Source organism: Bos taurus, chromosome 16 (assembly GCF_002263795.3).
Source record: "Bos taurus isolate L1 Dominette 01449 registration number 42190680 breed Hereford chromosome 16, ARS-UCD2.0, whole genome shotgun sequence".
Lineage (NCBI taxonomy): Eukaryota > Metazoa > Chordata > Mammalia > Artiodactyla > Bovidae > Bos > Bos taurus.
Window position 1 is genome coordinate 58,272,395 of NC_037343.1, and position 14,925 is coordinate 58,287,319.

Genomic DNA, 14,925 nt, shown 5'->3' on the forward strand with positions numbered 1-14,925 from the left:
CCCTTTGTCAGATTCCCAGGTTGGGAAATCTGCTGTGGGTCCTAAACTTTCTTAACAGTGCGAGAATTTATTTGGTATAATTGTTCTGCAGTTTGCAGGTTGTCTGCTCGGCAGCCTTATGGTGGGATTAATGGCAACCTCTCCAAGAGGGCTTACAGAATCAAGACTGCCAGGAGAAACATCAATAATCTCAGATACACAGATGACACCACCTTTATAGCAGAAAGCAAAGAAGAACTAAAGAGCCTCTTGATGAAAGTGAAAGAGGAGAGTGAAAAAGCTGTTTTAAAACTCAACATTCAACAAATGAAGATCATGGCATCTGGTCACATCACTTCATGGCAAATAGATGGGGAAACAATGCAAACAATGACAGACTTTCTTTTCTTGGGCTCCAAAATCACTGCAGATGCTAACTGCAGCCATGAAATTAAAAGACTCTTGCTCCTTGGAAGATAAGCTATGACCAGCTTAGACAGCATATTAAAAAGCAGAGACATTACTTTGCCAACAAAGGTCCATCTAGTCAAAGCTATGGTTTTTCCAGTAGTCATGTATGGATGTGAGAAGTGAGTGAAGTGAAGTGAAGGTGCTCAGTCGTGTCCGACTCTTTGTGACCCTGTGGACTGTAGCCCACCAGGCTCCTCCGTCCATGGGATTCTCCAGGCAAGAATAGTGGAGTGGGTTGCCATTTCCTTCTCCAGGGGATCTTCCCAACCCAGGGATCAAACCCAGGTTTCCCGCATTGCAGGCAGATGCTTTAACCTCTGAGCCACTGGACTATAAAGAAAGCTGAGCACCAAAAAATTGATGCTTTTGAATTGTGGTGTTGGAGAAGACTCTTGAGAGTTCCTTGAATAGCAAGGAGACCCAACCAGTCCATCCTAAAGGAAATCAGTCCTGAATATTGATTGGAAGGACTGATGCTGAAACTGAAACTCCAATACTTTGGCCACCCGGTACAAAGAACTGACCCATTGGAAAAGACCCTGACACTGGGAAAGATTGAAGGCAGGAGGAGAAGGGAATGACAGAGGATGAGATGGTTGGATGGCATAACCGACTTGATGGACATGAGATTGAGCAAACTTCAAGAGTTGGTGATGGACAGGGAAGCCTGGCGTCCTGCAGTCCATAGGGTCGCAAAAAGTTGGACACAACTGAGTGACTGAATTGAACTGATTTTTAAAGTCTCTATTGAATTTGTTATGATATATTACTTTTGCTTTGCGTCTTGCCTCTTTGGCCATGAGGCATGTGGGATCCTAGCTCCCTGAACAGGGATGGAACCCATACTCTCTGCATTAGAAGGCAAAGTCTCAACCACTGGACCACCAGGGAAGTCCCTTAACCAAGTCCCCAGTCCACTCTTATGGAGAGCAGGTGGGCTCGTGGCCCCACTCTGCCATGGGAGTTCTGAACAGAGCCCCACCTGGGACATGTGGGCACACCCCCATCTGAACTCCAGGTGGAGTCCAAGGAAGGTGACCATGCCCTGGAGAGGCTGGAGGCTTTAGATGTTGGGGCTGCTTACTCTGATCAGCAAAGCACTGAGTAGAGTGGGGCCAGAGACTGACACAACCAGTGTAAAGCCTAAGGATGGTGACCTGGATGCATACACTCCATGAAATTTGGGGAATAAAGACAGAATCATGGAGAAGGAAATGGCAATCCACTCCGGTATTCTTGCCTGAGAAATCCCATAGACAGAGGAGCCTGGTGGGCTACAGTCCACAGGGTTGCAAAGAGTTGGAAATGACTTAGAGACTAAGCAACTACAACAATATAATTTTTTTATTCTTACATGTAATTTGATAACAAAATAGGCTAACAATTGTACAAAAAAAAAAAAAAAGAATCAAAGAGAGATGCTTTGACATCACTGCTGGGATGCATAATGCTTCTGAGTTTGGTTGGTGTAGCGACTGACCTCACTCTGTATGTAATACCATGTTTAAAGCCCATAAAGGTCAAACTATGACATACTCACTCAAAAATCCATAACACTTATGCATCTTAATCCCAAAGCCTTCTGCCCTCTCCCTCAGACAAAAAGGAGGGAGGAAACAAAAGGCTGAATCCTTCCACAAACGTTTGGTGTCAGAGCTCCTGCTGGGATCCCACACACCCCTGTCTCCCTCATGGTGTTGGAACAGCAGACGTCACCTTAAGTTCACCCTAAGCCAACTCTGGGAGTGGGAGCCAGAGCCCAGAAGGGCTCAGATACTGTTCCGTGAAGCCCTGGCTGCTGTCAGCCACAGTCCAATGTACCAACAAACAGAACAGCTGATTCATCCCAAGTTAGAAGGCTCCTTGACTCATCTTTGTCGCTATTCATGGACGTCAGCAGCAGCAAGAGGTATCAGGAGAATCATAAATAGCAGGGCAGCATTAAGAGGCTTCTGACCTCCCTGGATGTACCATGGGGACCCCAAAGCAATATTGGGGAGGGCTACTGACATCAGCCTCTCATGTAGTCAAGACTTTTAATAAACTTCCACAGATACTTGAAAGACTCACAGCTGATTTTACAAAAGAAAGAAAGTGAAGTTGCTCAGTCGTGTCCGACTCTTTGCAACCCCATGGAATGTAGCCTACCAGGCTCCTCTGTCCATAGAATTTTCCAGGCAAGAGTACTGGAGTGGGTTGCTATTTCCTTCTCCAGGGGATCTTCCCGACCCAGGGATTGAACTCAGGTCTTCCACATTGTAGGCAGACGCTTTACTGTCTGAGCCACCAGGGAAGCCCCTGCTTTGTCCATCCTCAGACTCCTCAGCAAGGCAGAGAGCCCCCACCAACTTATAAATCCTTCCATATCGCCAACTTGATTGTGACATGTCTGAAAGCATAATTCTACTTCTATGTCTGAATGTACATTTATATGAGGTATTTTGCTTTAAGGTATACTCTAACATGTATACATACAACTCTACTACATATGGCAAAGTTGAAGCCAAGCAGGAGACACAGGGAAGAGAAGATAGCATGTTTGCTAATCGGTGTCCTGTTTATATTTCTTTTGTCAAGTTTTAAGCACATTTTTGTTTTCATCAATGTTTATCTTCACGAAACCCAGCAATACCACTCAGGAAAGGCTAATGTGAGTGTATTTCACCTTAATTTGTAAACACCACATGCCTGTATTATAGCAAGAGCAATCTTTATCAATGCCTTCCTTAAGTGACAATTGTAATCAATCTATGGGAGTCTAACAAAAACTAGCAAACCATTATCTTTCACTCTGCGAATAGGACCTTATCACTTCTACCAATTGTTAGAGTCTAGTCTGTTTGGGATCTGCAGGCAAAATGAGGAGAATGTACTAATCAGGGTCACTAGACTGTGGCCTCCAGGCCAAATGTGGCCCACTGCCTGTTTTTATAAATAAAGCTCTATTGGAACACAGCCGCATACACTATTCATACAGTGTGTATGGCTGCTTTGGCACTATGATGGCAAGAGTTGGATAGTTGCAACAAAGCTTAAATGGCCTTCAAAGCTGAACATGTTTACCATTTGGCCCTTTACAGATCCTTGGCCTAATTTTCTGCCTTTAGCCATGCTAGGGGTCTCTCTGTGGGCATAAGCTGGCTCTATCTACTAGGCATAAATCTAGCCTTCTCCAACCAAGCCCCATGGATGTGAGTTTGTGGTCAAAAATACGGGCAAACTTCAGGTCTGTGAGAGAATCCCAAAGCTTTAGGGAGGGGCAGAAGGTGAGGGAAGACAGCAAGATCTGGAGGAAAGATAACATCATTAGGAATAAGAATCTGAGTTTTTCCACCAGTGCTGACCTGAATATCCCCCACCATTATGTATATGCCTTCTTTTGGCTGTTGAGAATGTAATAACAATCTTTGTATCTGTGGATACATGGGCAGAAAAGGAATTCCCATAATGACATCATTTGGTTTGATGAAAAAAATAAATGAGTGAAGTTCTTCCAGGGAAGTTTGGAGTTGAGATTATCATGCTAAACTACAGGATAGCTGCTAGGAAACCCTGTAAACAACAAAACTGAAGTTGACTTAACAATGCCCTGGATGTATATGACCACGTCCCAGCTTTGTCACGGGCACCTCCTGTGGCCCTGATGGCCCTAATTGCCTCAGTCTTCTCCCTGAGCCAAACTCCTCGAGGACTCCTCTAAGAGGTTGCTATGATCCCACCTGCTTTCCTGGCTCCCCAAGGCAGAGGGCCCCTGGGTAACACACTGCACACAGAAATTGTTACAGCTAGCTTACATGGCATCGCAAGAGTTTATCTAGGTGATATTTACTAGGCATCTCCCAGGGGCCAGGCACATAGGAAGTGCTTAATAAGAATCATCTCATTTAATCATCATACCAGCCCTAAGAGGTAGAATCTATTATTATTCCCATTCTATAGATAAGAAAAGTGAGAATAGAGAGATTGAGCAATTTTTGCCAAGGTCACTGGAATATCTAGTCAGTGGAGGAATGAGGATTTAATTTTGTGGTCTTTCTGGTAGCAAAACCATTGCTATAAACTACCAGAGCTAGACCATAGAACTACACAGTACTACACATAGGACTTACCATCTTCACTGGCTTCTTGGCTTCTCAATGACTTTTGCTCAGATCCAACCTCAGGCTTCTATAATGCTTGGTCTTGTGGCCCAATCTAGTTCTCCACTCTTTGAAGTGGCTTAGAGACTCCAGCATAACAATACCTTGCCCAATTCTCTATGTGTCTTCCTAACCTCCATTAAGTAAAGGTTTCTTGCTGTGCTACCCAAAAGAAGCACATTTGTTCCACAGCCTGCAAAACTGGAGAAGCCAGCCAACTCTCACGCCACCAAGCTGCAGTCTTAATGTCAGAGTCAAGTCTGAAGTCAGATGTACTTGTCTTGAAAACTGGTTCCACCTGCGTGATCTTGGGTCTGTAATTTACTTTCTGTCTCAGTGTTCATATCCAAAATATGGGAGAATTAATGTCTATTTCACAAAGCTGCTACAGAAATTGCTATTGTTCCTGAAGATAATCCCATACATTGTCTGGAACAGAATGAGTGAAGGGACAGCTTCTTTACTATGAATATTACCAACTCTTAATATTGAGTTAAACCCCACGGAGATCATGATGCTTGCTTTCAAATAGATCTTCAGGGATTTTTGAAACTAAGTATTTAAAAGTAAATTGTTGGCATCTATATCAAAACTAAGCTAAATTGCTGAAGAGAATATTACATCAAGTTGTTAACAGATATTAGTATCCTTAAAAGATATTAGTATCCTAGTGAAAATTTGGCCTCTTAGCTATTTTCCTTGCTGTCTGGAAAAATGAGGGTAACTGAAGGCCTCTGTGAGCTTCAGGAAAGAGAAGAACAGAATTATAAAGAGGGTATAAAGAATGGGATGGAATGGGAAAGCACTTGGCACACAGTTCTGCTGAAGATCATCGTCAAATGTTAAGTGTTAATGATATGATTGAATGTTCCTTGAAAGTACAATCTTGTCTTATGAATTTTCTCTCTCCATAATTAAAAAAAAGTACCTGAAGGCTGCCATGAAAGGATCAATGACTAAATGAATGAATGCATTGATGATTTTTTTTAAATCAATGACAGGTCAGTAATGCTTTAAAAATATTTTTTGGTGTTTTTTTTTTTTTAGTTTCTAGAAATTAACTGCAAAAGTGTGAGAACATATATATGAAGAAGCCTAAATTTACTGTTACTTGACTTTCACAATTTTAGAGTTGGAAGTTCCCAACTTCCCTCATTCCTTCTCTGCCAATAAACCTGCTGCCAGCTGTGAGAGAGAGTGGCTGAAGCCAAGGTTAGCAGGTGGGGTCAGCAGAGCTGAACAGACTCTGAGCTTTCGGCTTAGCTGCCTGGTAGAGCCACAGAAAGACAGACCTGAAGCCCACGCCAGCTGTGGGTCCCAGCACTCATAGAGTGACTGGCTTTAGAATAAAAATGGGACATGTGTCAAATGAGTTCCAGCAGACAGAATAACAAAACCCAGTAAAAGGGCATGTAATGAAAATATCTTGGGCACTCACCATGGACCAGATATGAACTGGGTACTTCTTAGACTGTATCATGATTGTGCTTAGTCCCTCGGTTGTGTCTGACTCTTTGCAACCCAATGGACTACAGCCTGCCAAGTCCCTCTGTCCGTGGTATTTCCCAGGAAAGAAACTGGAGTGGGTTGTCATTTCCTCCTCCAGATCTTCCCAACCCGGGGATCAAACCCATGACTTCTGCATTGGCAGGCAGATTCTTTACCACTTGAGCTCCCTCTTAGAGTATATAGACTCTGACAACTGCCTCAGTTCAAATCTTAGCTCTGCAACCTTAGAGTGGTTTCACTTTAGGCAGGTTACTTAGCTTGTCTGTTCCTCAATCCCTTCATCTGTAAAATGAGATAATAAATTCTACCTAAGGATGTTGTGGAAAAAGCAAAAGAGTTCCAGAAAAGCATCTATTTCTGCTTTATTGACTATGCCAAAGCCTTTGACTGTGTGGATCACAATAAACTGTGGAAAATTCTTCAAGAGATGGGAATACCAGACCACCTGATCTGCCTCTTGAGAAATTTGTATGCAGGTCAGGAAGCAACAGTTAGAACTGGACATGGAATAATGGACTGGTTCCAAATAGGAAAAGGAGTTTGTCAAGGCTGTATATTGTCACCCTGTTTATTTAATTTATATGCAGAGTACATCATGAGAAATGCTGGGCTGGAAGAAACACAAGCTGGAATCAAGATTTCTGGGAGAAACATCAATAACCTCAGATATGCAGATGACACCACCCTTATGGCAGAAAGTGAAGAGGAACTAAAAAGCCTCTTGATGAAAGTGAAAGTGGAGAGTGAAAAAGTTGGCTAAAAGCTCAACATTCAGAAAACAAAGATCATGGCATCCGGTCCCATCACTTCATGGGAAATAGATGGGGAAACAGTGGAAACAGTGTCAGACTTTATTTTTCTGGGCTCCAAAATCACTGCAGATGGTGACTGCAGCCATGAAATTAAAAGATGCTTACTCCTTGGAAGGAAAGTTATGACCAACCTAGATAGCATATTCAAAAGCAGAGACATTACTTTGCCAACAAAGGTTCGTCTAGTCAAAGCTACAGTTTTTCCTGTGGTCATGTATGGATGTGAGAGTTGGACTGTGAAGGAGGCTGAGCGCCGAAGAATTGATGCTTTGGAACTGTGGTGTTGGAGAAGACTCTTGAGAATCCCTTGGACTGCAAGGAGATCCAACCAGTCCATTGAGAAGGAGATCAGCCCTGGGATTTCTTTGAAAGGAATGATGCTAAAGCTGAAACTCCAGTACTTTGGCCACCTCATGCGAAGAGTTGACTCATTGGAAAAGACTCTGATGCTGGGAGGGATTGGGGGCAAGAGGAGAAGGGGATGACAGAGGATGAGATGGCTGGATGGCATCACTGACTCGATGGACGTGAGTCTGAGTGAACTCCGGGAGTTGGTGATGGACAGGGAGGCCTGGCGTGCTGTGATTCATGGGGTCGCAAAGAGTCAGACACGACTGAGCAACTGATCTGATCTGAAGGATATTGTGACATGAATGACAAATAAATGGATGCATTTTGAAAGTACTTAGTAGTAAACACATAGTAAGTGCAAAATAAGATCGTGATGATGGTGGTGGTGGTGGTGGTGGTGGTGAGATCTTCCGATCCATCAACATCTCTACAACTGAGACTGTGTTGCCTACTGTGTTAAATGAGTGAATCAGGGACTCATGGCTTCTCAGCCTCCAATAAAGGAAACGGTTCCAAGCTGTAACTGGAGCAGAAGTCCACCATTTTCTGTGTCACCTAAGCCAACCTCTTCATAATAACAGCCAACAGAAGGAGGTTTGTTAAGGTTGCATCCACCTATGGGCTATTCGACAGGAAAGTCTCTGAAGATACAGAACTATGGTAACCAGCGAGGTCCATCCACTTGTTTCCCTAAGCTAGAATAAGAGTGGCAGAAAGAGGGGAAGCTGGCAGCCCAGGAATAACATGAGAAACCTCGTAAAGCTGAGAGGAGTCAGGCGAGGTCTGAAGTGAGGTGACCTAATGAGTGAATGGATAGTATGAACATTTAATAAAGGCATCAAAATGGGGACATTTACAGTGTAGACTGGACAAAGTTTCCCATTCATGGCCACAGGAGCAACAGAAACAGGTGCAAAAAGCCAAACCACAAAGTGCTGAGGCTGGGGGCTCACAAGATGACTTGGATCCTGCCCAACCCACCAGTCTCAGGTTTCATGAAATTTTGCTTTTAAGATTTTTTTTTTCAATATCAGAAGATTCCTGTCTCCCTTACCTCCCTATGAATTTCTACAGTAAAACTTCATTACAGAGATGGTCTGAGTAGATCTCCAGTCTTTAAAGCTAAAAAGTTTAATTAATACATTCATGTCACAGATGAGGTCATGAAGGCTCCCCAAAGGATAGCCTTCTTTTAAAGGATAAAATGTTAAAGCCAGAACCTGAAGACCACCTTCCAACTAAATGTAAGGTTTCTTTCCACTATACCCCAGTTCCCACTCTACAGGAATGGGGGAGGGTAGCCAGCAAGACGGATAGCTAATCAATTGCAACGGCTAATAGATTCACAAGTTCCTGCATCTGCTGCATCTTGGCAAGAGATGCACTGCCAGACCACGGTGCCAGGTGGGGGAGGTTTGCAAGGCAATTGTCCCGCGGCTTTTGGAATAGCCCTCAAATGGACCTGGGGGTCTTGCACATCAGACTGTTGAGACAACCAAAAAGCAAAGCATTTGTGTTATTTAGGGGTCTTGCTATTTTAGGAACTGCCCACCATTTTCCTAATGGGAGGCCAGGAACACAAAGATGGGTTTGGCAGGGGAACAGTGTGGCCAATAAGTCAGTCTAGCCCCATCATGGATGGCTTGAGTCCCTAGATAAGCTCCTTGGACTGAATCAGGACCTGTCTTTTTGTACCTTCCAATTTATTACTCGAGTTCTGTTCTTTGTGGTAACACAAAATGTCTTAACTCCTCTATCTGGTTCTTAAAGATCAGAAGGACCAGCTCTGATAAATTAGGGCCTGCTCTCTTCAACTAAACAAATAATATCAATTGAAAAGAAAGATGCAAAAGTGACTCTGAAGAATGAGATTGCTAACCAATTTTTGGTAACAGGTTTGCTGAACATTAAAGGTGCTGAAAGGAAAAGCATCTTGCCCTGTTTCCCTCGCGCACGTACATTTAATAAGTACCTGACAGTCTCGGTGGCATATAACGATGACCATGCTTACAACTGCTCTTCTCTGCCCTAGAAATGGTTGAGCTTGAGGAGGGAAATGAAGACAGCTTCAAGCAAAGTAATATGTGACTCTAGACAACTGAAGTGAACTTGATTAAGGATGCTCAGGTAGGAGCAAGAATGCGTCTTCTGGCACAAGTGGCCTGTCGTCCTGGAAACACAGCCCTAGGGCTCCCCACATGTGTGTTCTCTGGGCTTTGCGCTAACTCAGCCTGAAGAGTGACCTACCCAGAATGGAACTTCCAGAACCTTATTTTCTAAATTGTTTCTCCCAGAAGAAAACTATGTGTCTTGGGCTTACCTGGGGCTCCCAGAAACAAGAAGCTTGCGGACCCCCGAGGAGCCAGCAGTTGAAGGCTGTAAGAACTGGCTGACGCTGGCCAGAGGGCTCTACACAGGGGCTAGTGGTTCTGAGCAGCACCCAGCCTTGATTGATGGGTTCTCCTCACAAAACTCTCAGGAGGAATAGACAAATGCTTAGATTTTTTTTCCCCTCAATTGTGAACTGTGCCTGAGAAGAGTGAACTATAAAAGATATCATCTAACAGTGGGAGTTATCATATATATATGAATGTATACATATAAACACAAACACACATATATCAAACTGAAGCATTTTTGAAAGGCTACTTGCTGTGAAAAATATACTTAACCAACCCATATGCATACAGGAAGTCTATTAACACTGTCATCTTTAATTACGAACATGAAATATGTAGATAATACATTAAAATTACATTATGCACTGTAAAATTCTTTTGCACACTTTAAGAAGAAAAATGTAGATCACATGGTAAATTAGCAAAATTACAACATGAAAATTTAAATTCATAGGCTGATTATCTAATGTAAACTTGTATTAAAACCTGATCTTCAATGGAGTAAATGATTTGCTAATAACTGAAGAATTCCTTGACTTTGGTTTAAGCTCACATATCAGTTTACAATTGATTTTGTTTTCACTTGTTCAAGAGCTTGCAAAATAGTATCCTTGTGCGCTTTTGTAGTTTTAAGTGTCAATTATCTGGCTAAATTCGAAATAAATCTCTTCAGCCAAGTTTGAATCATGCAAGAGGTTAAAATACATCGTGTGACCCTCTAAGCAATAATATAAGATTTCTGGAGGGAAATCCAATTGTTTTATGTAAGGAAGAAATAGTACCTCCTTGGAAAAAATAATTCAAAAGTTTTAGGATATGATTGAAAAATAAGAAAAGCAAAAGGTTTTTCAAAGTTTTAAATTGCCAAGTTCTCAGCTGAGGTATTGGTTTTCTGTAAGCTCAAGATTTTGCTGATGGTATATTTACTCTGGGCACAGTGTAAGAAGGAACTTACCAATTCTCATCCATACAGTGTCAAAAGGATACACAAAAGGGTTTTTCTTGGCATCTCATTCTCTCATTACTTACATTTTGTGTGTAAAACAAAACACAGCCAACAGTGAATGCAAAATATAAAAATAAACAGTGGTCCCTGCACTGAGGTAATATGGATGAGAAAAGTGTAAATACAAAATGAAAGAAATGCAAACTTTAAGGTGTTCACAGAACCATTAATTCCCTCTGCACATATTGGAAATATTTAGGATTATCAGTTAAGCTTTTAAATATACATTTTCTTAACAAGAGAGAAAAGGTTGGGTATATTCATGTTTTGATAATAACCTTAACTTTTCTCTTTTTTGAATTATGCTATTTGGATCCAACTGAAAACCTCATCAGTATTGATCATTACAGTTAATGAAAAATAGCCCTGCTATTGTTATTTCATAACTAACAGGGTTTGGGTAATAAGATTTCATTTAAGTGCCTTTTGCTGCCCAACACTGTTACTAGTCAAAGGACTTTGCTACCTTCTAACACTTATACTGCTGTCATGGAGGAGCCTTAAATGGCTGCCTACTTACTTCCAAAGGATACTGCATAAAGAGTATCAGATAGTCTACCAGTCCCTGAGTTTCTTAAGAAGAAACCATCAGAGACTCTGGGAACGACATCTTCAAACAGGATACCCTCAGGCTTGATTTCTAAGCTGAGGGCAGATAGACAACTTCAGACTTTGAAACTGTTTCTAGAATACAATGTAAAGGATAGGAGAGGCCGAGTCTGAGGGTGGATGGAATAGGGCTGGAGGAAGGTGGGATGGGAAGAGGCGCTGCGGGAGGCTCCACTGACCACATCGTCTCTGCAAGGATGTGAGGCAGCACTTAGGTCTTCAGTTTGCCTGGGGAGCCCTGTGCTCCTGCAGAAGTCATAGGCTTTCCTGAATTTTCCACGGAGGTGTGGGTCTATCCACATCCGAGGGCAAGTCGGAGACACATACAAGACTTGCCCACCCTCACGCTTTGCCCAAGCCCTTCTAAGGGCTGCTCTGCCCGCTCCAGTTCAGTTGAAAATAACATGGCATAAACTAAAGTCAAGCTGAAGGAGTAATCTCATTTTATTTGGAAAGCTGAACGTCACTGTTGGTCTGTCATGGGTAACCAGTAGCATATGAAGGAAAGAGCTCAGAGTCCCAGGTTTAAGGCTGATTTTTGTTCTTTCCAACTCCTTGTCCACTGTCCATTAATTTCTGCTCAGGAAAACTCAACAAAAAGCATTAGCAATACAGGACTTTTCCTAAGGGTTATTACATTCTAAGGACACCATCTATTTCCTCAAATTATTTGGCATCCTTGATCAGCCACCCATCGCCATAAATATGTGCACACATACGCATCTCCACACTCACACTTCTCTAGCAAACTTATTGGAGCATCTCATTCTGCGGACAGAAGGCGGGGTCCTTGCTGTGGTGAAGATAGGGTGTGGCAGCCAGGACAGCTTCAGTCTATCTTCCCTCAGAAGCTCACAGCACTCCCCCTATCCCCACGAAACACACCTTCTGACACCTCATCCGTCCTAAGCTCATACTTTGGGTCTTTCTTTCAGGCACAACCACATCCAACAGGAATTCCTGGGAATCTCTTTACAGTTCTCTTCACCCTAAACATTTTTGTGGTGTTCTCTGAAATGGCCTTGGACCAAAAGAAACCAAACAAAAACTATCCAAGACAAAGACCACTTCCCACATTGATGGGAGGCTGTGGATGGCCGGTGGGAAGTCCACCATCGTGCCTTTCTTTTCAATCAGACCATCTGATAAACACAAGAACAATGCAGCTCCTACCTCTGTCTCCCTAGTCAATGCCAGGGAGGCCACTGGCGATCTGCTCGTTCTCACCACAATCTGGAAACTATAAGCTACACTGAAGAAAACAAGCTTCCTCGAGAGAGGAAACGCTGGTCTTTAATGAAGGATGTATGGGTACTCTAGCTCTTATGTTGTAAACCTCAATTAGCACAATAATCTCATTTACCCATTCACTTTCTGGCATATCTGAGGTTGACCATTTGCTATGGAAAGACTCTTCTCAACCACATAGTTTCAACAAACTAGAGCAGCTTACACATATACAGGTAATCTATCAAATAAGTCATTCCTGGAGACACTGGCTGAAGGAGAAACAGAAGACTTGCCTTTTGAGATTTTATGGGGATATCTTCCATGCCAAATAGTTAGATAATGGAAATTCTAATATATCTAAAACATGCTCAGTTTTCCCCAATCTAATACACAAAGCTAAATAGCACATAGTGATGGTTCAAGAGTAATAGATTAATTACAGTTTAGACCAAGACCTCATTTGGTTTGAAAGAGCCCATCCTCTCCCATACACAGACAATCAGTCAAGTCTCAGCTTGCTTTCAGGCTACCCTCAGAGCAGGTGATGTATTGATTTTACTAATAAAAATATTGAGTGAGTCAGGCATTTTTCATTTCTACTGGGAAACACATTCATTTATTCCACAAATAATTGTTTAGTACTATGTGAATACATTATTCCAGGTATTGAAGATATACCAATGAACAAAACAATATCAAACAAAGCCCATGCCTGTCACCATAGCACTTAATGTCTGTCTAGTGAGACTCTAAAATATAGAATGTTAGAGAAAATTCTCTAATTTTCAGAAGAGATGCTGATGGGATGTTTCTGAGCTGGACTAGTGGGAGAGGCAAGGCTCTATTTATTGGCATGTCCTTTACTGTAAGAGGACAGAAAGCCAGGACTACCTTTCTCCCAGCTGGGAGAAGATACCTCAGGAGCAGCAAGCAGATTGGGCAATCCAGTCACTCAGCAAACATTCATGGAGAAACTATTAGAAGATATTCTGATCTAACTGAATAATCCCTTTCTAAGACAATCCAATGCCCCCATCTGAGGTTGTCTCTGATTTGTAACAGTTACTTCCTATCTAGGCATGTTCCTAGAGAACTGTCAGGGAGTGGTGCTGTGGAAATAACTGCAATTTTTACTTACACCACAGGTGGAGACATTTCCCATAAATGAGAAATCAACTTATGTACAAGATCAATGATGAGATTGTGGAGATGGATCCTCCAGGGCTGTGGCACCCACGTTCTTAAGGTCAAGGTAGTATAGCCTGAGAGGCTATGGTTGCACTGCTCTTACCATGACTGAGATGTGCAGGATTCTCAGCTCCTCTTCTGCTGACTCATGCTGGGGTTCTTCGGTTGGGTCTTGCCCAGGGAGGCTTGGGGCACCATCCTGGTGGTGGATGTGAAAAAGTAAAGTGCCATTCTCCAGCCACTGCTGCCTCCAGCGCACCAGAGGGATGTCCTCCGTGTTCCCTGAGATCTCTAGAGCACAGACACCAAAGGCACAGGTCAGAATTCCGAGTGGACCAGTCCACATCTATGGTTTCATCTTCTTTTAAGACACTGCCTCTGATTAGTCAATGTCAGCTGAAGACAACAAAGGGTTTCTAACTACAGTTGAGTCAGGCTGACTGCTGCTTCAAATCTCAAGGAGGGGAAGAGGCCCTGAGAAGAACAGAATTAATCCCCCATAAACTAATGGCCCGGGCTCCTGCCCATTGAGAAAAATACACAGGTAAAAATTCAAGTTTTTCACCATATTTCTATGATCAACAGCATCCTTTACTCACCACAGTTTGAATACCCTGATGACCCACTGAGGTAAACATAAGGTTGTTTGCCTCTTGTAAATTTGAAAGTGTGAGTTCCCTAGCAATTACTCGTAGACACCAGTGAGTCTACCAAGGAGAGAGTTAGTAATTACTGTGCAGAGAACTGGCACTTATGGAAGAGTCCTGGGAGGGTACTGCAGAGCAACTGGAGCTGGCAGGTTATTTCTAAAACCACCATCATCTGCTACTTAGTCCACTGGAGATGTCTGATACCGGCTTTTGGCAGGTAATGTTTTAATTCCCTTTAACTTTTCTCTTCATTTTTGCAGAGCAAAGGTGATGTACATGAGAGGATGATGAAGAAGTGGGCCCTTATCACAGACTTAAGCACTCATCTGCTTCCTGAGCTCTAGATGCAGGCACTGAGATAACTAACATCAACAATGAATTCCAATGTACACAAACCAGTTATGCACTCTGCACGATAGGAGCTCAGCTGTGCTGCAGAAGTATACTGCTATATGTCTCTTCCTCTAATATTCCTAAGCAGTATTGTATCAAAGTTTTGAGACATCCCACTATAGAAAGAACCTGATTAACCCAGCATTCTTGAGCTTCATTTGGCCCTAACACCATTTTTTTCCCCTTAAC

At 42.6% G+C, this 14,925-nt stretch overlaps 1 protein-coding gene across 2 annotated transcripts in view; it reads right to left on the reverse strand.

Annotated features, from left to right (window-relative positions):
* Positions 1–14,925, reverse strand: part of ASTN1 (astrotactin 1) — a 356,522-nt gene that overhangs the window by 218,034 nt on the left and 123,563 nt on the right. For both annotated transcript variants that reach the window (XM_024976863.2, XM_024976862.2), the window contains exon 2: positions 13,797–13,984. In XM_024976863.2, the coding sequence (XP_024832631.1) occupies positions 13,797–13,984 (188 nt within the window). The remainder of the gene's footprint in view (positions 1–13,796; positions 13,985–14,925) is intronic.